Source organism: Branchiostoma lanceolatum, chromosome 6 (genome assembly GCF_035083965.1).
Source record: "Branchiostoma lanceolatum isolate klBraLanc5 chromosome 6, klBraLanc5.hap2, whole genome shotgun sequence".
NCBI lineage: Eukaryota > Metazoa > Chordata > Leptocardii > Amphioxiformes > Branchiostomatidae > Branchiostoma > Branchiostoma lanceolatum.
In genome coordinates, this window is record NC_089727.1 from 4124723 (window position 1) to 4150417 (window position 25695).

Here is a 25695-nt window from a genome sequence, read left to right on the forward strand (position 1 = left end):
CATGCATTAGAAACTGAAAACCATTGCCAGTTAAGTCGAAGCTGTTTTTTAGAACTGCCGTATCCCAAGAAGTACATTTGTATATCTATTAGAATCTTCTAAACTTGATAAATTCTCCTGTAAAGGTAAGAAGACGATCACTATGGGCTTCTTGAAATACCATCAATACCATTACGTTGATGAAGGTTAGACATGCAGGTAATAAGATACGCTAAATATAGTTACTCAAGCAACTGGATAAAATTTTGAAACAGTCAGACGTTTCAGACAGCATCCGCTATCTTTCGTCAGTGACTAAGGACAGATCTGGTTTTTATACCAAACCTCTGAATAGATATGTTAATGAAAAACCTAGTTCTGCCAGATCTGTCCTTAGTCACTGACGAAAGACAGTGGGTGCTATCTGAAACGTCTGACTGTTTCAAAATCTTATCCAGTTGCTTGAGCAACTATTTTTGGCGCATCAATACCATTGTATTAGAAACTGGAAAAGATTGCTAATAAAGACTAAGCTGTCTACCTGATAGAGCTGCTGTATTCCAAATGATATCAGAATCTTCTTAAGCTTTACAAAATAAAGAAATAAGCATGGATCTTTAAATGTCTAATAATCTTTCATGTAATTGTTTTTAATACGTACTTCATGTTATATGACTATACAGTAGCTATCGTACATTTTGTGACAAAGGCTTACATATGAACGGTTTTATTCCCTCACCTCGATAGCTTTCTTGAACCGCTGTGTGAACTGGTGGAACACGCTGAAGCACTCCTCGATCTTAAAGTCCGCTTCGTCCTCACAGTAGAACTCCGCCAGCTTCTTTCGCAGCTTCTCCAGCTTCTTCAACCCGGACTGGAGGTCTTCTACGTCCATCTTAGCCGTCTGAAGAGGAAGATGTCGAAAATGTATCATTTTATTGTTACCACTTATTTTGATACGTATAACTCACGGAGCTATGATTTCAATATTTCCTTATCGTAATATGAAGTACTGTCGACAATATAACTTCAGTTCGGAAATCCTGACAGAAAAAAGCTATATGTCAAATGAGGGAGGAAGATGTCGAAAATGTATCATTTTATTGCTGCCATTTATTTTGGTATATTGACACGTTATAACCTACGGAGCTATGATTTCCATATTTCCTTATCGTAATATGAAGTACTGTCGACAATGCAACTTCAGTTAGGAAATCCTGACAGAAAAAAAGGCAATACCACATGTACATATCAAATGAGGTAAAGAAAGTGAGTACAGGATACTGGAAACTAATATTTACCCTGACGAAATCCATCAGCTGTATTCTGACGTCACGATGAGCCTTCTCGAGCTGCTTGTCCACCGACTTTGTCTTTTCGACCAGCTGTTTGACCTCCGAGTTGATGTTATCAACAGAGTGTCTGTAAAGTTAGAAAATACTGAAGTGAGATGAGATACTAGAATATAATAATAATAGTCTTTATTGCATGTTCCTGCCCAGATAGGCTAAATGCACAGATGACTATACATGGTCTATGAGAAGCAAAATGTAGAGCTGTTAAAGACTAAGCTTGAATATAGATAATCTGAAAGAAGCACTTTCTCCATTTCAATTTGTTAACGAATCACGGTATGTTATGTTCACTTGAAAGTTCATCTGTGTTGGTAGAAGTCATTCTGAATGGAGTTTGAACTATAAATGCCAACACAAAAATTGGACTTACCCAAATTTTCGACTGAACAGCACCAGTCTTTGTCAAGGAATGAGCAATCCACTGCTTCTGTGACGTCACGTTATGCAGATGAGACACGTGACTCGGACAGCAGTGGATCATAGGTTGCAGAAAGTCTATGGCGCCCTCCGTCTCTGTTGAGGGATGGTTGTAATGCCCGGATGTAGATGGACTCCTTAATCCCTCTCGCAAAAAATTCCGATTCTGTGTCCAGAATCTTAACCTTGTCCAATGAAACCGAATGTCCAGGCGACTCTAAGTGAATGTGTTTTGAAACTTCAGAAGAGGTTGTGCTCGGACGCTTGTGTTCGTTGTCAAGGTCAAAACATTAGAGGCCAGTGCAAAGAAACGTACATTGGAGAGACTGAACGCTCACTGAAAACCCGCTTCAACGAACACAAGCGTCCGAGCACAACCTCTTCTGAAGTTTCAAAACACATTCACTTAGAGTCGCCTGGACATTCGGTTTCATTGGACAAGGTTAAGATTCTGGACACAGAATCGGAATTTTTTGCGAGAGGGATTAAGGAGTCCATCTACATCCGGGCATTACAACCATCCCTCAACAGAGACGGAGGGCGCCATAGACTTTCTGCAACCTATGATCCACTGCTGTCCGAGTCACGTGTCTCATCTGCATAACGTGACGTCACAGAAGCAGTGGATTGCTCATTCCTTGACAAAGACTGGTGCTGTTCAGTCGAAAATTTGGGTAAGTCCAATTTTTGTGTTGGCATTTATAGTTCAAACTCCATTCGGTATGTTATGTTATTGCTTTACAATAATATTGATTAGGCTATCTACATCTACTACAATGTATTTCTACTGCAGAGCCTAGAATAAGTTCCAGTTCTTCAAACACCATATACCAAACAACTAAGCCGGCCAGATATTATGGTTTATTTACCGCACAACTGTACAATTTGCTCTGGTGACCTGCCAAAAGTAAGCGCTCGTGATGATAAGACTGAAACGAGAAGTTATCTGTACCTTGCAGCTTCTTCCAGCGTCTTCAGCTGACTGTCCACTTGTAGCAGCTTCTTGTCCTTCTTCTCTGCTTGCTGTAGCGTGAATAATGATATCCATATTACTGAATCTTGCTGACGATAAGTTGTAAGTGAAAGAGTGAAAAAAATGTCATTTTCCGTCTCTTTACTGAAAAAAATGTTAAATTTCTCTCTCTTTACTGGTTACCATCTTTAGAAAGAGAAAAACAACTTTGCTAGTCTATTCATATCTACCATGTATGCGTGAAGCCCCTGCTGTGTATTAGTAATAATAAGTTTATTGCAAATTCCTGCACGAAGGCTAATTGCAAATAACATACATAAAAGAACAGGGTACAGGATAGGTATAAAAACGGCTAAACTAGATTATACAAACGTAATTGTCCATAACTAGTGAAGGGTTTGACTTCTCTTTTGTAAGCAATGTAAGACGTAATGTACCACCTTTTCTATAATTTGCGGATAGATTTTAGTGGTCTGAATAGACAACTCATTTCGTGGGTTATCATGAAATAAGTAAGAAACAATACCCACCAAAGCTACGTAGTGCATGAAGTTCATGCCCGGCTTGTTGGCGCGAGTGTCCACTAGCTTCAGAAGGGACGCCATCTTGAATCCAACAGCATTCCCCGCGTAACCACCCTGTAAGGTACAAAAAGTTAACGACATTGTCAAAGAACAGTTCTGTACAAACTTTATTTTGTAATCAAATTAGGTGTAACGGTAGGCAGATAGTAGTGGACAACCTTAAACCAACCGTACACACTTTGCGCCATATCTTCACAAATGACGCTGTAGCCGCATAGTTCTCGTTTAAAACTTTATTTGAGCCTACACCGACTAGTTTCGCCTAGTTTGTTTTAAGGATCAGAGCTCCAATTAGATTTAACGATTATGGATAACATCAGACACTTCTCGCATCGCACGCGGTGATTTGTTAAAGGTGTACGTCGTTATCAAAACTAAAACTTTCGCTATGCTGCTCGATACATACATGTATATCAATACAATGCTGCAGTTCTTTTAAAATGCGCTATTTGGCGCTGATGTGCTGCTTATCATAAGTACATATACTTACAGCATTGATGTAGTTGCCCGTTATTAGCACGATGTGGAGGATATCTTGTAAGGCTTTGCACTTGAGGAGTTCTGAAGAATAAAACAAAGAAATAGACATTAGAAAAGAGATATCTCCAAGAGCATGACAGTCTGTATATATAAGCCTTTACAGTCTTTTGTTCAAAGCAAAAACCTAAAATATTAGTCTACTGGTGGAATACTAAAAGTAGCCAAAGCAACTGAAGCGTGTTCTGTTTAGGATTTTCAACAGAAATCTACAAGCAATACATGTACATATACACCCATGTACGTGGAATAAACATGATCCGCATAGATACAACATAGATAATTGTCCATGGAGGAGCCTAACCTGTTTTGACAGTTGCGCGTTACTTTTCGTCGATTGGACAAACAGAAAGTTCAGATTTAATTGATGATTGCATCAGCGCTTCCCTTTGACTTTAATTTCATTGACCCGAAGAAGTGAAGTCTAGTCTCCACCAGACTAACTACGCCGGCTATAGGGAGAATATTTGCCAGGGTTTCATTGGAAGGGCGAAAAGTGATCTTCACCATGGACTTACTGGTTAATCATTCCTTTTTCTGCCGAATTCTACGATTCATACGCCCGTAAGAGGGCCTGGTGGAGGCTAGTGAAGTCAGCGCCTAGCTTTCGGTTAATCACGGTTCAGTTCGTAAAATGAAAAGGGCTGAACGCTACCATGGCGATGACTTTTTCACGGACAATTAATTCATGTGCATAATTAAGTCAGGCACAATCACATACTGTAAATGCAGAAATGTTCGCGGTGGTTTTATGTTCGTGGTTTTCGCGGTAAGTTCTTCGCCGCGAATTGTTTTGCCCTCCAACTCCCTTGTCTACTATTGTTTCAAACGCGAAATTAAAAGCACGCGAACCTATATGCATTTACAGTATTGCACCTATGTATACGCATGCCCTGCGAGTAATTGTATGATAATTTCAGAGGTTATTCAACTGTTTTCGTTTCCAGTGACCGCAGTATAAACGTCTTTCAACACAGTCTACTGACCACTGAAGATAAAAACCTGGTTGTTAAAAGGTGAATTTGTTGAAGCTCAATTATGACTTGTGTGGACAAACAGCACCAAATAGATTAAGTGGAGCGCACAGGAATAATTTTGAGGCATTACTTATAAATTGCTAATAGGCTAGCCCATGTTTTCGAAAGGTTTAACCTGACAACAGTCAGTGCCTGTCAAAATTGACCCCTGCTTTACCCATTTTTACGTAAAAGAAGGTCAATCATCATCAATGTTCTATTTTGATTGTCGTAGAGGACGTAATCTTACATCTCACTGATACCGTATATCAAACGCTAGTCTCTACCAGACTAATCGCGCCGGCTATGGGCAGAACATTTGCCGGGGGACTTTGGCCATGGAGCTGGGGTTTCATTCCCAGGCGCAGTTATTATGTTTCGCCAACGAAACATATTGTTGGATCCTCTCTCCGTAGCCGACTCCCTTCATACTATTCACTCTATTTGGCCAATTTCTACTATTTTCCCAGCGATCCGCGGAGCCTGGTAGAGGCTAATCAAACGCGTGGTAACAAATAAACATGTGGAATTCGGTTTTAATGTTTTGAAGCGTTCTGTTTACAGACAGCAAAACAGCAGACAGCAAAACAGCTGACCAAACTTAACAGCCAAGGTAATCCATCATGTGAAATGGTACGTGGTAAAACTGAAGGCAACAGAGATAGACTTCTCACCTTCCCCAGCTTTGATCATGGTCTCTATAGAAGGTTCGAGGTAGTCTACGGTGGAGTTGAGTTCTTCCTTCAGCAGCATGCCATCTATGCGGAGCTTGTAACTGGGGAAAAACAATCACAAACATTTCTATTGATTTCATTTATAGACACTTTGATAACTTAGCAATGATCTGCGGTGTTCTTTGAAAACGTTGTTTGCAGTACGGGGAAACAGGTGAAATATCGGTAGGCTTTAACTAGCGAGTAGTAATTCTACACTTAACTTGGATGAGAGAGAGGGAGGATATTGATCAAAATAATTGAATCTCATTGAAGCTAGGGAAAATCGTACAATTGCAGTACGATTTTGTTGTGACTTCAAATACAGATAAAAGAAAAACATGGGGTCGCATCAAATACAATATCATCAATTGTGGTTGAGGTTTAAAGTTACACTCTCATTTAGAGCTGTACATTAAGCGTTTCCTGTCGTAAGTTAAAGTTAAAATGTCGTTCCGGTGATTTCCACTCGGAAACACGTATTACGCCTCAAGTAGGTTGTTGACCTGGTGTGCTGGTGGACAGGAACATCCACTCCACAGATCTTAAAGTTAAATTGTGCAAATCATGATAAATCTGTGCATGGGTCACATACGAGAGGCCCCGGCCCGCCCCCCTCCCTATAACAACCGACAGGCAAATCCACCAGCTGTAATAACTTATAAACAACCGTCAAACTAAATCTCCACGTTATACTTGACCTCCCCTTTACCAAGCGTCACCCCCTGACATTTAATATCCAATCCAGGCTTCTGGGTCAGATGAGCTCAATGTGATTTCGCGCTTGAACGGTGAGACTTGGGGAACGGTTTTGGGACGACAGCCAAAGGATGACGTAATGCTTTTTCTGTGTACGAGATTATGTACTGGGGATTCACGTGACACGGTTGTCATGGTGACGTTCCGTTTTGTGTGACGTGTGCTTCTTACAAAAGATTCTGGTGAACGACAGTGACAAGATAGAGGTTTAGAAGATTCTTGAGACATGTACTTTGTTCCCTCCGATTAAACGCGTCAATGAGACGGAACAAATCATGGCAATTCATCCTGTGTGACTTCATTTATATCGCTAAGTTAACGATGTAACTAGGTTATTGACCAGAATCTCGTCCGCACCTCCCGGTGTATGTAGATAGCGATTTTGACAACCGAATCAATAAATGTTCTGTTTATAAACAACTGAATATCGGCCCGATGAATTTATCATGACGTGTTTGCCAAACTCCAAGAAAAGTGTTTGCTGTTGCCATGGCAGCATCACGTGTCAGAATGCATGAAATTGTACCAAGAAGAAAAACGTGCCGATTGTAACGTACGCTCAGCTTACATGTAATTGTCCCTGAACAAAGGAGGGCAATAGGGAAATGCTCCTTTTGATAAACGTGATCCGGTGATTGAGTGTTGTAATGCATTTGTATCCAAACTTTTAGACTTGTTATCAACTGTTTACCGGTTTGGTAATCTCAATGGCCATTATGGGCTTTCATTGCCAACCTTGTCGTGAGAATATGAACAATACGGTTCTGGATTCGCAGGCAAGCAAACCCGCAATCTCCATCTGTTAGCGACAACGCTATTTTCATTGAGAACGCGGAACTTCCTCAAGATTAGATAACGAGAAGTCGAGATAGCATTTCAGTGAAATGATAACTTTTGAGCGAAACTTGCTGGACCGATATTGGATAACCATCAAAAAGCGCTGAAGACAAGGATTTTTCGTCTCCTCTTCAATAATGACGTTGTTTCGGAAATGAGTCAAAGACCGCCAACCATAACTATAGTACGTTCATTTGTACCTGGTAAATCATTGGAAGCTGCACTTCCTGTGCACATTAAGGGCACTCAAGTGTGTCCCACTAACGGCTGGAACACGCGAGACGCCGCAGGTTCGGCCGGACGTCTGCACTCGGTCCCACCGCCGCTAAGTAGTCTTATTTTCCCACCAACGTTAACACGATAATTACCAGGGTATGGCCTGTCTGAGACGGCACAAACTTGTGCAGTGAGTGTGTCAATCATTCTGGGCGTTCTGCTTTGAAGCACCGTGACCTTTGACACGACAGACAATGGATAATGGCTACCTTTACGGAGGTTTAAGTTGGATTCAATCTTCATCTATATAACGACCATGGCAACAATGGGGGAAGGACTGGACAATGTAAGTATTGTAGTAGGTATCAAGACAGGGAGGACATCATATACGACATTGTCTGTCTGTCCTCAGTCTACTCATCACATTTTGTGTGTGTCCCTATCAAGGGCATATCAGAGGCTTTACCTTATATGTTAATTCATATCCTGTAATTGAACGCTTGCCATTTTCTATCGTAGAAAGACATGTTCCGGGATGTTGAAAGTATTGCACAATGAGATCTGTTATCAGTGAGTCGTGGTCATCACACAAAGAGGGGCTTAGGTGGCTTAATACCATTACTGTGTACACCGCCCATCACTAAAGTACGCCTCCCTATCCCTTCTGTCCATAAGCTTGATAATCATTCGCACCTGCTCCGTTAGCTTGCTTGATACTATAATGTCGTCTTATCGGATTTGTGCAGGATTAGCCGGGAGACAACTCATTTCAACGTTGACGTCGACATTGTAACAAGGTATAACTGTCACAATAAGAGTGACGTCCAGTTTGAACAGGACGAGTTGAATACTGGATATCTACCGGTCTGGGCAGTATTGTCAGGACTTCGTCAGTAAAGACTAGCTTTCTGGTGATCCTAGCTACGTAGTTGGGAATTCAACAAGATTTATCGATTCACTCAATACAAAAGCTGCTCAAGCAACTGTAAACGTTTCAAAGTTGCTTGAGTAACTCTTGTATTACGTGAATTCAGTTTCTTGAGTAACCTTTCTACTGCGTATCTTATCAGTTGGATGTTTAATCTTCCTTTTTTAAATATAATTACCAACGACGGTTTGGAGCCCACAGTGGTTATATCACCGAACCCATAGAAAGATGTGGTCAGATCATTTGGTCGTGACGCATGTATCATAGTGCACACAAAAACATGACGTACTTTTGTAATCCTATCAGCAGCAGGAAGAACTTTTCTGCGTTGCCTAGCTTCTGTCTGTCACCGGTGTACGACTCCAGCAGCTCGATCTGTGTGGGAGAAAACGACATAGTTTTCAACAACGATGGGCATCAGCAGTAACTCGCAGACATTCCTCATTTCATTTAGGCTTCAAGAATGATAATGCACATGACATCATTACATCGTAGTCTCCACACAAAGACAAGCTTAGATAGCTTAATTCTGCTACTGTGTATAAATCTATCGGTGAAGTAGGACGCCCAGGTTGTCTCCTTCTATAAGCTCTAATCATCATGCCCCACCTTTTCCATTGACCTGTTTGATACTATAATGTGATTTTAATGTCTGCAGGCTTTACTATGATTCAACCTCCCTGGTTATCACCAATTACTTGCTTTTCACAAACCACCGCCGTCACAGTAATCATTCTGGTAACTACTGTCATTGTCATCATTATGTTCATCAACATTGTCTATCTTTAAAGATTACTTTCATAGTTTCCTCGTGCATCATCTTTAGTCTGAGATTGTCACTTGTAACAGAACAGACGATCTTACAAATCAACTCCAACTGAGATCAGAATTTACAGATATTAGAACAATACAACACATAACATCATCGTTATGTACATGTACTTGACGTGAGTAGAGATGGCAATACTTACATCTTCCTTCTCTGGTAAAATCTTTAATAGACCCCTGAGCTTTTCTGCACCGACAGTCTCGCTGTCTCCCTTCTTCAACTTGTCGATGATCTCTTCGTTCGAACTAGAAACATAAGAGGTGGGAAATTGTTGACTTGGGGAAGAAATCTCGCAAATCTCGCAATAGGTACATTTTATACACACTTCGACGTGTTCATGATCAAAAGCATTTATCTAACATCAAGACATACAAGAGAAAACTGATTGTGAAGGTTAATGGTATAAGAGGAAGGCAATGGAAAAGAAAGGAATTGTGCTCACCATCTGAACTGTCTCAGGAAGATGTTGATGTTCAAACTTTTCTTCGAATCAAACAAAGCAACCTGTTGGGCAGACAGAAATCTATTTAGCTGGTGCAATACATGGAATCTGTCAAATCGATCAAATCAAGCTGGATTTTTATGGAGAATGTTAGACGGTTAGATGTTGTCAACGAAACACAAGGACCTACCTCGTTGGATTCTTTCATCTTCTTTTCTGGTCCACTAGAATCATCCTGCTGGGGCGCGACGACCTGTCCCGTAGAATTTGTCTGCCGAAATAGTTCCTCCAAGCTTTCGTAATCTACAGAGTACCCGTTTTCCTTAGAGTTAGCTAGCTGCGTCCATATATTGCGCTTTCCCTTCACTTGGTGTGTCGACAATTTATTCCAGTTCAGTCTTCTCATCTTATACTTTGGCTTTACAGTAGAGGTAGGGGTGGAGGTATGGAGGAGGGGGGCACCAGGAGGGGGAGGGGGAGCACCGGGAGGAGGAGGAGGAGGGGGTCCTCCTCCGGGAGGAGGTGGTGGTGGAGGGGGTCCTCCAATGCCTGGAGGAGGCGGTGGTGGAGGGGGTCCTCCTCCACTTGGAGGTGGAGGTGGTGGCGGAGGGGGTCCTTCTCCTTCCCCTTCTGAGGATAGCGGCGTGGAAGAGGAGGCGACATCGTCCTCCACTGGGACTGGTGGAGGGGGCGAAGGAGTGGGGGTATGGGTAGGACTTGGTGAGGGTGGGGAGGGGTCTGAACCTGAAGCATCGGACTCGGATGTCGCAGTGTTGCCCATACTAGAAGCGATAGAAGCCTTGTTCCCAGCTGCTGCAGATTTGTCTCCACCAGCATGCCTTTCGGCCATAACTTTCTCCACACCCTTATCTAGCTTCCGGAGACCGGTCTTCAACATCCGGTCTGCCTCGGTCTCGTGTTCCAATAGCGTGGCGCGGTGCACCAGCCTCTCCAGGATCTCCCAAATGACATTGCTGGTTGGATCCTTCTTGTCCAATCGCAGGAGGTGCTGGAGAATGGCAAGAAACGACACGGCCTGGGGACCTTCACATACCTGCAACACATCAAAAGGAAAACACCTGTTCAGGGTTCAGTTATGACAGTGTACTAGCTGCCGCATCCGCTGCAAGGACATTGCAAACACATGTTGTGTCATGGGTTAAGTGCTACGTTACATAACAATCTAAACTCGGCTACACTTCAGTCACAAAAATAACCTATAGTAAATAGAACGTAGCGTTTCGGTGTCGAGCCTACCGTGCACTCTGTAAGCTAAAAGGAATTCACAGACTACTGGTGGACATGTTAGAGCAATCTAGGTCACATTCCTTAAGGTTAAGATTCTGTACATCGCAATCAACCGGAGAAAGACGTTACTTATCGGGGGATGACAGGAGGTGTCAATGGTTACAAGTTTTGTCAACTTGTTTGGGAACAATCGGTTTGCAGAACTTCAAAGCCATAAAAAGTCGTCGCAGCAAATTCACGACAGTTCTGTCTACAATAACCGTGCAGTCTACCATAACCCGGAACTGTTTCCAGCCGGAACATCACACGGGCGTGAACACATCACATATGTATATGTCATTCACAACATTAACAATGAAAGATCACTAAAGTTCTTCACAAAATGGGAAAGGTCTGGCAACACAATGCGCTTCGACATAGCTCAACAAGCACTTGATATAGATACACACCAAGGCTATGTCTTTGAAGTCTAGTCAAAGTTTCCAAGAAGCATCAGGTAGAATCTAATGGGGTTTAAAGATGATACTGCGATTACAGCATTAGTTAATGATGTCTTTTCTCACCAACAGAGCTTCTTTTTATCGACCGGACAATGGCGTGATCTTAGCATTAACACTTTCAATCAAGAAGCGATTTGGAGCTTAGCGTCATGAAAGCAGGTGACTCTTCATCATCAGCAGACTGTGCATGGGAATATGGCGTCACAAGGACGTTTTTTGTTCACTTTATCTATCTTCTGTTTCGTTAATCCTGCTCTATATTGTGTAGCTATCCTGGATATAGAATTCTTACATCATGACATCCTAAGATAAAAAGTCGTCAACATCTTTCAAAAGCTGTCCTGGATACACGGTTCTACTGGGGGTCTCAAGATTACGATAAAGGCTTGGATATGCACAAGTATTTGGGGCATCTTAACACTTTTTGAGATGTTTTGTTACCCTTAGTTACGTAGCATTTTTCTTTGCTCATCTGTTTGGCTGTTTTTATTTCACGGGACCAGCATATCTTTTGATCTGTCGTTGCGACATCACTGTTGTAAAAGTCTGACCAAAAGATGGACCTTCGCCAGGAAGTCGTCTGAGCTTTTGTTCTAGTTAGACTCAATCTTCCATGATGGGTGCGCTTGACTGGCCCTCCTTACCTGTGCTGTTAATCATCACACATGGGTAGAAAACGCTTCCAGCCTGCCGGAACGACCTAGAGCATCTCGCACAGAGACCCGATTGTTTACACGGTGTCCAGTAGCTACCCGGCAAGGTACTTATGTCCCGAGTTCGAGTCCCAAATCAGATAACAAGAGGACTGGATGGGATTTCAATGATAGGTTTCCTTACAAACCTTCTCGGGGCAAAAAAGACCGAGTCATCCAAAGCGGTGAGGTACAAAAGACAGAAATCTGTCAGTAAGACCGTGTTGTGCTTTCTGTCAGTCAGGTCCGACCGAGGCGACATTAACAGGCAGCCACCCGGTGCAGTCAGGTCATCTCAGGTAGTGCCGCCGACCGCTCCACTGCTAAAACGCCATTTGTACCCGGCATGGTTATAGACCTGAGATTGACACGCTAAAGAGCCTACAGACCTCATGAGACCTCCTCTGGCAACATCAACGTTAAAAATGAGTTGGAGCTGATTGATGTGGATGCTAGCACACCGGCTATGCTGGTTTCTCTAAAGCGCATGACTCATTTACTACCAAATTCATTGAGACGTGATGCAACTTAAAAGCTCAGATTGCTGGCAAAGATTTATAGCCCCCAGTCAAGCACCATAAGTACCTGAAGTATGAACAATTTCTCGTCGTGGGAGAAAAGTAAACTGCAAGAAAATCCAACGTTTCGCCGTCGTGTCGGCTGCCGACGGACGGGGCGTATTGAGAAGTAGTTTACGGCCCGTGGAGGGGCATTTGGCGCGACGATCTCCGCATAAGGGAAAGACTTCAACCTTAGCCTGTCTATGTAAACCATTCTCCCCGTTTCCTGTTGTGCCATTTCGCAGGCACAGCTGTCTTAATAGACCATTTACTGATGTTTTACAGCTGAAGGCTTGAATCTGTTGTTTTTTGACGCCACCCTGATACCTCTATGCCATACCTGTTGCAGTGACATTTAGTCTATGCACCGCGTAAACCTGCCTGTGCCGGGAGACGTTGAAAATGCACAAGGCTGTTGAACTTTGTACAGCAATTCACAGCTTTCTAATAATAGCGACAGCTTTATTGAACAGGATATATTTGGCCGTAGAAAGTACATCATAACTACGGTTCCGTCGCCTGTCTCGTAGGAAACGGCAGGAGCTTGCTGATGATGCAGACCATCATCATCACTCGATACATCAAAGACTAATGTGAGATAGACCAATGGCAGCCTCGTCAACCCCAAAGCCATCCCACTAGGAGTGAAAGTTTGTTATCCTTACCAAACCGAGACCTTTGCCCTGACAGTGAGCAGACTGTGCAGCCGGCCTGAGGGTAGATACGATGTTCAGACAGTGTACGTGACAAGTACAACGTCTATTGTTCAACTGTGTCACCGCTGATTGAGTGTTCGCAAAAGGTTTCAAAATTTACAACACCGCGAAGTGGTTTAACAAGACTTGAACATATTGGTCGGTAGTCATACAACATTTTGGGCTGTTTGATCTTTAGAAGATTTATTGTACCCTCGTATCCAAACAGTTGGCGTTTCGTTTATTTGGGATTCAACATCGCTCCGTCACACTATACATGAGAAGAAAATCGTCCAGCCGCCCTATGTAAACCCATTCATCATTTTCAAATGGGCAAAGGTTCATAACTTTGAAGGCATTTTCTTTAAAATTAGCGACCCCCATGTGGACAGAGTTCGCAGATCACTGCAAAAGAACAATCCTGGTCGGTTCTAAATATAGCAAAATCCACGCCTGTAACGCTAGAAATGCCAATTCACGGTATTTCCAATCAACCACGAACCCAAGGCCCCACGTTTCAGGTTAGTCTTCCAAACGCCGTGAGGAGTAATGAAGAAGAGATTAAAATACTAAAAGGTGCATACAGAATATACAACAACATATAAACAACACGCTGACGGAACAGCTTCCAATATCCAATACCCTAATTACTTCATGACAGCGCATATCTTATCTACTGTTGCTACTTACACATGAACAACATGCAGAACAAAACTATTACAGCCGCGATAAGTTTTCATCAGAGTCCCACAAATTAAGGAACATGGACAGAAAACGCCACGTGTTGACTTCAGTCTCACAGTGAGTTCTCCTCATCTCGCAACAACACAACTAGAGTGCCCCTCTTCTCAAGTTTCCCCCGACCTCATACAACATGTTGTAGGTGTCATACAACACCACAGGTACCCTGTTAGCACCAGTGATACCCCATATTGATGCCCCTACAGTGCCCTCCCACACAGATGAGTCATACGTGATCAGATCAGATCTGCTCTGAGAGGTAGCCTGAGGGATGGAAGGTGTGTACAGGATCACACCAACGTTACCGGTATGCATGCAGGTAGCACTCCGACAGAACGTATCGCATGAGGTCGTGCTCGCGTATCTGTAAGATCTATATTACCATACAAATATTCATACTTCCCCCGCACCATCCCCCAGTGGAATGCCCTGCCTGGCACGGTAGTGACGGCTCCCACCGTTGAGTCGTACCGTGCCAGGCTGGAGGCCTGCCCGCCTTAGCCTGGGACCTACCCCTCCTACTTTGCCCCTCGCGGGGTCATTTGGAGGTATTCAAGATGATGATGATGATGATAAGGATAATATCCCGTTTATATTTTTGAAAAGTTGAGTCGGAAAAGATATCGTATGTATGCAACGGGCGAAATTCTGACACAACGTTGACAAAGCAGCCGGCTTAAAACAGCGATGAATTCTATGGTAGCTACAAGACAACAACTCCGGTACATGCCTGATAACACCTTGTAACTGAGGTACAACGTTGGTCAAGTGTTAAAAGGTGTCTAGTTATTGTTGGCAGTTTACTCATTATTGATAAATGCAAACAATTCACCAGCCAGTCTGATCGCCCTTAGTCCCGCATATGCACGTTACGTTCTGGGACAGTGCCCATACAGGTACAGGTGGTCGCCCTACATTAAGGTCGTAACAGACGGGGCTTACCTGGTTACCGTAGTTACGTACGGAAATGTGGAGAATTCGTCCTTACAAACAGCGGGAGAACAACGTTACAAACTGTAACCCAGGGATTAGAGCTCTCTTGGCGTCCAGGACATTTGGTATGACGTAATTCGTAAATCCTTGAAATAACCTAAATGAAACTTGTAGAGGTCGATTCTTTGCTGTTAGGAGAGGGACATTCTTTCTCTAATTTTAGCAGTGAACTCACTGCCATCTCGGGATTTCAAGCCTTTTTCTCAGAGCCGTACTTTAGGAGTGACGTTAGAAGTAGGGTACCTTCACAATGGAGGTCTTTGTACCGGCCGTGCAGAGATCACGGGGACGCAGATTTAAAAAAGACCTCGCAGAATAGGGACGCAAATATTGTCGGAAGCGAGGGTAAACAAACCTATGCACACCTCAAACACGACTGGTGAGCCTCTCGAAACTAGAAGTACATGCGATGACGACACCTATCCAACTGGAGAACTGTCAAAGATAAAAATCAGCTGCCACCAGTGAATCGGCATCGCAGGCATTCAGTCATCAACTGGACCATATCAGCCGAAGAAAGGGAAAGGGTGCTGCAAAGATTTCTAGGAAGTCACGGAAGCCGTTAAGCGTTATAAGAATAATCTGCTATTGTCATCCACCATCCACATAGAACAAATAATAAGTGGTAATATAGGCGTTGTGGGGAGGGGTAAGATGGACCATACACCCACGCAGTCACCTGTCATTGCTATCATTGTAGGAAATCTGATCAGTGACACACGATATACGTGCGTGCTATAGGGGGCTGTAACAATGTTCAAGACATATTATTGTCTATTCTAGCTTGTACATTTTAAATGAAAATTTGTTCTGTGAACGGATAGGAAAGAAGGACATCCACACACACACAGGTTAGATTCGTGAATGAACATCGGTAGAGGTTTTTGCCCCCACAAGGAGTTGTGTTTGCTCAGTGTACCCTCAGCCATTAGCTAAATCAACAGGTTTCACCGAAAATAGGTCGTGCCACCAACGACTCGGGAGAAAAAAACGTGAAGCTACGCGAATCACATGCGTGAAAACATGTGCTAAAGCCCACGGTTATAAAACCGGCAGAAACGAGAGTTTCAGCATCGTGTTAAACGAAAGGAAGGCTTTACTTACAGCGATCGGTTCGACGTAGGGACAGCGTACAGGCCCGGACCGCTGGCGGTACTGTATGCAACTGGGGCGAAGGTCTCCACCGATGCATCCCAAATTGTTCGACCTCAAAGAAGACGCGGAATCTGCCGCATTGTACTCCCGCATGCGTACTAAAGCCCGGTGAGGAATTGTCTTTCAGCACAGATACAGGAAGATCTTATGGACGGGCGGGGGGGACACCGTGCGCACCTTTGTACCGGGAGGAAGAGGGCGGGCCTTTGTACGTTACCAAAATCTGTTAAGACAAACTCATCTTACACAAAATAAACTTCCTCCTGTGTCAGAAGAGCCCTATTTTCTCTGGAAACAGAGTAGGGGCGAGACCACCGTGCCCTCTGCGGTGAGGAAAATGTCAGGTAACGAAGTTGAAGTGCAGATCCTATCTAATGAGACGTTGACTGATGATACATGGTCTGACAGCTCACCGTCCCTTAGCTGCCCTGCTGTCATGCTCCCGTCATGCTGCGTGCACCTGAACGGAACTCACAAACGATTAGAACGGGGCAAACAAGTGGCTATCGGAAGAGAACGGTACGTGGGGGACAGGAAGCTTCAAGAGCGCTATGTGGAGCCATTGTAAAAAGTAAAATGGAGGAGTCTGCGTGCCCGCCAGTACTTTAGCACCTTCCGATGACAGACCGAAAACAATAAGAGACCATTTGACGGAGTAGGGGGCAAGTCGACAGCACGACCCGTCATTCAGTGGTCGAGAAGTGGACAAGCAAATAGCAACCAACCAAACCAACAATCAAAGATAAAACCATGGCAACCATCGAATTCATTAAAAGGGTTTATCCTCGTACAAGTGTAGCCAGCTTCCTATACCTTACGCGACAGAGTGAGTATATGAATGTGTGCTTGAAACACCTGCCGTTGCCTATAACTTCTGCTTTGGTCAATGTATATGCTTTTATAATTCATCAGTTTGATTTGCGTATTTTTCGCTTATTCTGAGATAGATAAGAAGAATCATCCAACGCGTCTTCATGCACGACTTCTTCTCCAGAGCCAGTACAAGAATTGAAGTGTCATGGCCGCCAACTCTCAGACATCCGAGATGTCGTCCTCCTGGTCACGTGATCGTTAGTCCATCTCGAGTCCTGTATTTCCCACGGACCCAACAGTGTGTAATCCTCCAGAATTAAACACGCATTAGGCACCGCTACCGTTCAAATTCCCGCTCGTCTAACTTCATTAGAAGGACATCTTCACAAAGACGGCTTACGGAAAATTGCTGTCACTCTGAAAGAAGGTGTGCAAAGGTCATTTACCCGACCCTATAGTTCGAGAACCTGACCGAGAAAATCAGAGGAACTGGTGCTATAAAAAGACTCAAGAGGCTTCTCAGTGGTGTGGCTACGTGCGGGAAGAAGCGCTGCCCAACGGGACTCTGACTAGCCTGGATGCCATATCCCCAAACTCTGAAATATCTATCCCCAAACGATATCCCCAAACGATAGATATTTCAGAGTTTGGGGGTTTGGCATCCAGCCTAGACTCTGACAGACCATACACTTTTGATTCAGATGTTACTGCTATGCCTTTTCAACTAGTGCTGTTTGTATCCTTCGACTTGTTGTTTGGAGCAATTCTTCCTCATTTCATATGCGAGGAGAACATATTTACTGCAACACCACCCCCATCCTACTATTGCGCCCTCCCACTCTTTGTCATCTATTTGTCGTTGACCTCTAGAGGTAGTACGAGGGAAGAGGATGTTAGTACGATAAGGCAACACTTCTCTCCTAATCAAATGTCAACATTCCGTACACGGACCGACTTCCGAGGCTAGGATAAGCTTTGGGCCGATTTCCGAGGCAAAAATGGGCCTGTTTCCGAGCTTAGATATTCCCTTACGCTATTCATAACACTGCATACCCTATGTCTTCATAAGAACTAAGCAGGTAGATCCGTTGTCTAATCAACAACATCAGTATGATGTAATTCTAACGCGTGCTGTTTTCGATCTTCCTGTCCCAAACTGTGAATACGACATGTGATAGCTGACAAAAATAGAAGGTTCGTCATGCAATACAAATGTCTTCACCACATAATGTTGTAACAAATTAATCCCTAAGTAAGCTAAGTATTATGTTTCTGGAGGTCTTCAGTATATTTAGTTGATGCCATGTTATACTCCAGGCTTTCCCACGACTTGACAAAGCGCTAATGAGCTCGGTGAGGGGGGGGGGGGGGCACTAGTTTTGACATTGCTACCATATTTGATGTTGCTTCTCCATAGAGACTAATGGGAATATACTGTTAGCAGTTATACCGTAAATAGATTACAATATTGACACGACAAAGGTGCTGAATATTTTGTATGATCAGTTACATTCCAACAAACATATCACATACCATAAAGTTTGACAAAAATGTAGGAGGGTCAAGGTCTCTTGCATTGGGGTCAATTTAGTCTCTTGTATTGAGAGTCCTGACTACGTTACTAGTAGGGAAAGGGAAGGAAAGTGATATCGAACAAGTTTAGCTCAAATGAACTCAATGAACAGATGAGCTAATCTTCCACTGGTCATGACAGAGAAGACAGACGCTATGTACAGTATTTACAGGTTCATTGTACCGGGGAAATTCCCCTAGCTCTTTTCGACAAGCAAGGACTGCGACCCTTTTCGGTAACGTGCATGTCGGGTGAGCGACACAGCCGGGATCGAACCCGGGGGTTCTAGTTCCAGAGGCAAGATCGCTAACCACTGGACTACGCGCGCTACAGAGCCCGGTCACATACGACGCGAAATCGCCATATAATGCGATCGCAATCTGAGGGCAGTAATTCTCGTGCATTTGTCGTACAAAATCAAGTTGTCCTTACGGACAAGGCTGTCTGAGAACATTGTCAGCAGTTGGTCCTGCCACAACCTACTAGTAAATTCTACGGCGTGCATCAGAATGGTACGATGAACTACGACGAAGGTGGCCACGCGTGCACGCCTTTAACGACACCGACACCACTCCCACCCAAGCGCCTCTTTTCTGCCTTTGTCAGACTGTGATATTTGCTGGGGACTCAAGGCAGACACTATGGGCTCTCAGCCGGGATAATCCGCCCAGTTCCCTGTGTAAGACCTCCCCCTTGACCTACATACACACCCGCCAAGGAAACAGACTGTGTCCTCTACTAAAGTACCCCCAACACCAACAACCGCCATCTCTCCCCGCCTGTCAGAGCGGCGACTCAGGGTCAGGACGGCAATTTTACCTGCCTCTCTGTCAACCGGCTCCTCCGCGCAGCTTAGCGAGACCAAGTCTTCCGGAGAGCTGGTTGATTTAGTTAAGTCTACCAGGGGAAATGTTGTGCTTGCGGTGGATACTGCCTTGCCAGAACTGTTGTTATGATATCCTTAAGTCGAAAATTAATAGAAAAGACAAAGCAAGCACCAAGTAATGTTTCCATCGAGCAACCACCTTGCGCACTTGCTGCGGATGCCTCTCCATAGACGGCTAGCCCATAGATGTTTCGTCTGCATGCTTATCGAAGTTCTCTCTTGGATGTCCATATACATGTCCATATACACCGAAGTTCACACACATGATTTAGACCCGCCTCGGCAGAAAGATTGTGATATTATTTCCAAGCAGATGTTAGGTAAGGTGATCGCAACATACACCAGCGTGTCCCGATAGTCAAAGACAATTGCGTACGTATTACTGCAATTTTCCTTTCAACATCTGCTTGGAGATTAGCTCTACCTGCAAACTCTCACTTAGTGGCCAATGGAGAAACACGGCATAAGCTACAAGTACGGTCGCACGGTCACGGTGCATTGTTGGGATAATGTCCTGTTGAGACCCATAATACATGCCGTTTTCGTCAAACTAGTGTGATCCTATGACAACAGAAATACCTTAACATCGCACTAAATAGATACATGGACCTGGCTGTGCGTTAGGATTCGTAATTATCTAAAGAGCAAAAGTAAGGAATGAAAGTTCCATACTACTTACTTGCTTATTTAACAGCCACTCCAAAGAGGGTCGACCCAACGAAATGCACGGCGATGGGAAAATATTCCAACTACACTATTCTGTTAGTTCCCAGCCTTGAAGAAAGTATTCCTTTACCGAAACAGCCAGCGCTAACAGGTCTCTAATGTTGGGAAAGACTTCATCATGGCCAGAAACCGGACAAAACCTCGCCATCCAGGGCGAAGAATGCGAACAAAGGAGGACAATTGAGCCCGATGAATGTGGGCTGTATCACTTCCCTACTGACCGCATGTGGTAGTCTTTCTGTGGAGAACCACTCTTCCCTCCGCATATTAACGAGTCGAGTCTATCCGATAAATGTATACATGATAAAGTAAGACGTTTCTATTGGCGATATCTTAAATCTGACGAAATCTTAAGAAATGTTAATCTGACGGAAACAGCGTCGCGCTACGGAGGCGGTCACGTGCGGGGTGAATGTGGACAGGTATGGCTTACGCTCGTTTTTTTTCGTGAGGAGAAAGGGCGAAAGTATTGTTTTCGGTCAAGTGGCAGAAAAGTGCCCCACAAAACAGCTCGTTGGAAGTTGATAGCATGGGAACCCCTCCGTACAAACTGTTTCTAAGTAGGGACTGGTCCATTCAATAGATAGGGAATAGTTCGGGCATACAGTATACCCCCCAACAATTTCTTACTTATGGAAATGTGAATGCGTTAAGGTCGCAAAGACATGTGCATTGGTGACGTTGACATTTCATGAAAACTAGATAAACTTCTTTAACTTAATTTTGCAATTATTTAATTTTCTCAATAATTTGGCTACGTAAGCTTCAATTACGTAACAAGTTATTAACTGTTACAACGTTTTTCTGCCGCTACAGTGGGCTCAGTCTAGACTTAAAGCCATGAATTAATCAACGAATGGTTTAAATTCTTTAGCAACCATCGTTTCTCACCAGAATGGAACATTACCCTCCACAAACCTCTAGTAGAACAAGATAAGTTATCTTATCTCTGATCTAAAATGGTTCTAAATGATGTGTAGGTCTTAGTTCAGAGCACGCCCCTTTTAATGGACTCCGATCTTATTGAGCACCTCTGTGTTTTGTCTCTTTGTCGTATCACAAAGCTGAGGCTCCTCTAATTGATCGTGGACGGATTCAAGGACTTTCCCAATAACCGTGGCAATGCGTGTAGCATCGCAAAACACACGCCTTACAGACGTCCATATGGACTAGCCTCCGTTGCAGTCCTTCCCACTAGCGATTTTTCAACTTATTGGGATCCTGTAACTAGCTTCTACCATGCTCCACAGGACGCTGGAAGATTGTGGAAATTTGCCAAATAGACAGAGGAGTAAGCTGGCCAGGGAGTACAGTTTGCGACCTAGAGCCTGGTAGAGGCTATCCTGTAATCGCTGTGATCCTGTAACCGCTGTTACAGGATCACAGCGATGGACACGAAAAACTTAGAAAATTTAGCTCTGTCAGTAAAAGATCAAAAGGCCCTCGCCTGCTAGAACTCGTGCTCATGGGTTACCAAGATTTATTTGATGGGGCTCGACTGTCAAGATCTCGTATCGAAATAAGGATTAGGTCGTTAATCAGCCGTGAATGTTCATCAACACCGCATGCCTTTATCGATCATCAGAAAAAAATGTCCAGCCCAGGATTGCTAGCCTGAGTACCAGACTCCGTAGTGACCGCTGGCTCAAAAGAAATCGCGTGGTTAGCAAGCGATTTTTTTTTGAGCCAGTGGTCACCACGGAGGCTGGTACTCAGGCTACATGATTGCTGCCATTCCAATGTTAGTTACTTACTAAGTACGTATAATACTGCACTGTATTGTATTGTATTGCATTGTATAATACACAATGAGACACTACAAACTTGTTGCACATTTTCGGTGCCATTCTAATCTATCAAAGCAGGCGACAATTTTAGGAACTTTTTGTCAGGCCAATACTAAATTTAGATCTATCGGTAAGCGTTCAGTGCAAGGAGTATAAAGCCTCCATCGGCAAAGTTATGAATTCGCTGGCATCAAGGAACACATCTATGACTTCTGTGTTTACCCCTAAGGCTACGCACGAGCTTCACTCTTCCACAGCGTAAAGCCACCGCAACTGCACGGGCTTTGAACTTCGCAGTTGGGAGATTTGAAGGTTTTATCGTTATTACTCTCAAGCAATACGCTGAGATTTGCGGTGAGGCCATCTTTCCTACATCAATCACAATTACGGAAGTCGGGATTTGTAACCAGTGTACATAGCTACGGAAGCATGGTGACGCCCACGCGGGCATATTGCAAATGTTTTTGATGTTAAAGAGGTTTTGATGGCCTTCTAGCGCCAGTAGGTAGAACGTCTATCTGATGGGAAGTCTAATGCACTCCGATTCGATTCTGATGGCTTCATTATTGTATACAAAAATAAACATGGCAGTCGCCACATTTTAAAAGACATGATCATCTTAAAATTTATATTAGGAGGCTGGAAAAATTATATTCAAGGCAGGGGGGTCAAACGAGTTTTTTTTAAGACTTCGAGCTCGTAAAAGCTGGTAAAGATAAATTGAAAACGTTTTGGAAGCTGTGGAGAGTCAGAACATCTGTTTCGTTTATCCAGAATTTTTGTTGTTAGCACTAGCAGCCCTTTAAAATTTCAGACGAGGGACGATATTTCGCACGACAAATCATTCACCTAGCAACGGTGATGACGTCATTGCCAATGGCGACATAGCCGCTGTCCCCCCTGGTAACGCCATACTTCAGGAGAAGAGCGCTGTGGTCGGACCAAAGGCGGTACTGTTACATGTTTATGTAGATCAATATGTTGTACGTGATACATGTCGACTGTTGAGTACACGGCGTGTAGCCTCGTGTACGGGCGCGTGGAAGGGCTTGCAGACCGACTCCTCTACATGTACATGCACCCAGATACAGGATACGGTGTCAGCCGCAGAAGGCCGTATTGGAGGCCATGAGAGCCACGTGATTAACAAGTTTTTACCCATAACCTCGACTCTGCTGACAAAACATGTGAACACCACACACACACACGCATTGTAAACAACATCAACTATGAACGGCGGCATGCTTTTCATTCTAACACAACGGTCTAACCAAAAGGCCTATTCACGCACCAAGCCTCTAACTGTCGTGAGAAAGGCACGAAAGAAAAAGTCTATTACGTCGATCAGAAGATATTACAGATTCCGTCCACACGCAGCTGAGCAGATGTGGACCATATAACGCTGTGGCTAAATGCCACACACACTGTTGTTATTGATGGCAGTACTATCTATTAACGAGCATTTCTGCCCGTTCCTCTTGGAAACCGTCTCTATTCTGTCCGTGCCATGGTCAGCGGCGTCCGCCCTTTGTCCAGTATCATGCCTGGACGTCCAAGACGGAGGCTTTTGCCTTTACACCCAGAAAATTCGCGCGAACAAAGCGGTATTTGTGATTCCTTTACGTCCCGTATGCGGTTGGGATTCAACAAAACCTCGGACAAACCTTACAAAAGACGGCGGTAAAGACAAATATCCCTGGAGGTCTGCTAGGTCTGCGACAGACAACGGGTCCTCTAGCGGCGACACACCGGGCCTCACGTACCGACTCGACCTTAGGTGGAGGAAAGTCCACAAATAAAGCCAGGCAGTTACCGGGTGCGACTGACGACTGTGTCGCCGCACGTTGTAATTGGCATTAACGGCGGCAAGCGGTTCGACCCCGACAAGACCTCCCTCCCCTCTTCTTGTGTAGAACACGCAGTTATCGTCCTATGCTGTAGGTCAGCCTAGTTTGACCCCGACTGGTGTCACTTTTGCCACGGTGCCATTGTTCGCCCCAGCTCCCCACCAACAAGCTGAATGCACCGGAGTCTTACTGCTGTCGTGTTCTCCATCATTCTGACACAGATTACTTCCGAGATATTCGGTTCCGATTCAATTTCCCACAGCGGCTAGACCGCAGAGCCATTTCTCAGCGTTCCAGTTCGCTTCCACCGTTTGAAGAAAAACAAACCAGGGCGAATCTGACACTAATTTATAGCTCGGTTTTTCCTCTCCATTGCTAACATTATCAATCAATTCTGTTTGTTTCTTCTAGAAGATAAAATTAGAGGTTCACAGGGAGGAAGGGGTCCCTTAGACCGCCATGTCAAATCCTTTGCCTTTTCAACAACAAGCCACTCCACACAGCCGACCCCTGAATGCATGGTGTAGAGCTAAGAGCTAAGAGCTAAGCCACACAAGTGGAGCCTTGCAAAATGCGTGATCAATCATAGCTGGAGGTTGTAGGGGAGGGGTTGTCGTACTAATGACTTACCTTGTTAGAACAAAGTATGGAGACTCTCTGTAGTTAGATCCTCTCTCGTACAGCTTCAGGCCGAGACACGTCCGACAAATGTACAGGTAAAACTAGGCACAACGTTCCCTGGGAACGACGACATACCAAAGGAGCCAGCACGCCGGTGTTCTGTTCGCTCTCTCGCCTGTCCTGGCGAACAAAGGTAAATACGGGTGCAACAGGAAACCTTCGGATGCAGGGTTCGAATCCCGGCTTACCGAACGGTGCCTGCACGCGAGGGGAAGGATAGAGCGCCCTTATGTGACGACAGATGGAAAAGGAGAAACAAAACTGCTGATAGGCCAAACAAGGAAGGACGAAGTCTAAAACGTCTGGACTGGACCTGCTTGCTATTAATTAATCTCCAAGCAGATCTCCACGGTGCTAAAATCGTACAAGCTAGCCAGAGAAGCTCCAGTCAGCCAGAGAAGTTGTCAGGCACTGTCGCTATAAAAACTCCTTCTGCCAGTTGGATACGGTCTTTGCGACCGTTGGGTCTGCTTGGAGACTAGCTTGCTATACCAATACTCTAGAAGGCATATAACCGTGTCCAATTGAAATGTATATACACTTATCTCATTATAGACTATGAAAACACTGGTGATGCTTTTGTTTTACGTGTCACTCAGTTATCGGGGCTTGCAAACCTATAGCTGATTGGATCGAGTTGATTATATCTCCTGTCAATCACATTGTGTACAGGAGGATGTCCACCGGTACAGAAGAGGAATCTGATCATGACATGCAGCCTTCCCATTGGTTAGTCGTCAGATTGACGTACAGTGACGTCATCGTTCCGTTCTACCAAAACGGCTTATTTATAGAACCCTTTCTGTCACAACATAGATACAGTCATACTAGAAATACAATATGGTCTTTCTAGATAAATATTGTTCCAGCAATTTGTTTGCACTGTGCCAACGATAGACTAGACTTAGCTTATGGTATGAGGCCATTTCTGTACATTGCAAAATGTGTTTTAGCGTTTACTGACGTTAGGCAATTACGTTGCCGGATGTGACCAATGGTCAGGCAGGGTAATTAATTACACCACAAACAGGAAACTGAAGAATTTCAATAATTATACCGCCAACAGTTCCGAATACTTGGTGGTGTAAGAGTTGTCGAGGAGAAATTCCCAATCAGAGGAACCCAGTAAGAATACACAAACATCGATACAATACAATGACACTTACAGCTGGTCTAATATTGGACTGTGGGGTGAATAAGAGAAGATTTCTGG

At 44.1% G+C, this 25695-nt stretch overlaps 1 protein-coding gene across 2 annotated transcripts in view; it reads right to left on the reverse strand.

The window, feature by feature from the left end:
* The window catches only part of LOC136436210 (inverted formin-2-like), a 64322-nt gene that overhangs the window by 5887 nt on the left and 32740 nt on the right, over nt 1–25695 (reverse strand). Inside the window, exons 1-11 of one of the 2 annotated variants that reach the window (XM_066429992.1) lie at nt 16119–16277; nt 9776–10639; nt 9586–9647; nt 9286–9388; nt 8604–8689; nt 5536–5636; nt 3799–3869; nt 3255–3362; nt 2704–2774; nt 1281–1401; nt 719–883 (exon numbers count right to left, since the gene is read on the reverse strand). In XM_066429992.1, the coding sequence (XP_066286089.1) occupies nt 719–883; nt 1281–1401; nt 2704–2774; nt 3255–3362; nt 3799–3869; nt 5536–5636; nt 8604–8689; nt 9286–9388; nt 9586–9647; nt 9776–10639; nt 16119–16262 (1896 nt within the window). In that variant the 5' untranslated portion in view covers nt 16263–16277. Of the gene's footprint in view, nt 1–718; nt 884–1280; nt 1402–2703; nt 2775–3254; nt 3363–3798; nt 3870–5535; nt 5637–8603; nt 8690–9285; nt 9389–9585; nt 9648–9775; nt 10640–16118; nt 16278–25695 lie in introns of those variants that run through there. The other variant, XM_066429990.1, reaches the window with a different exon arrangement.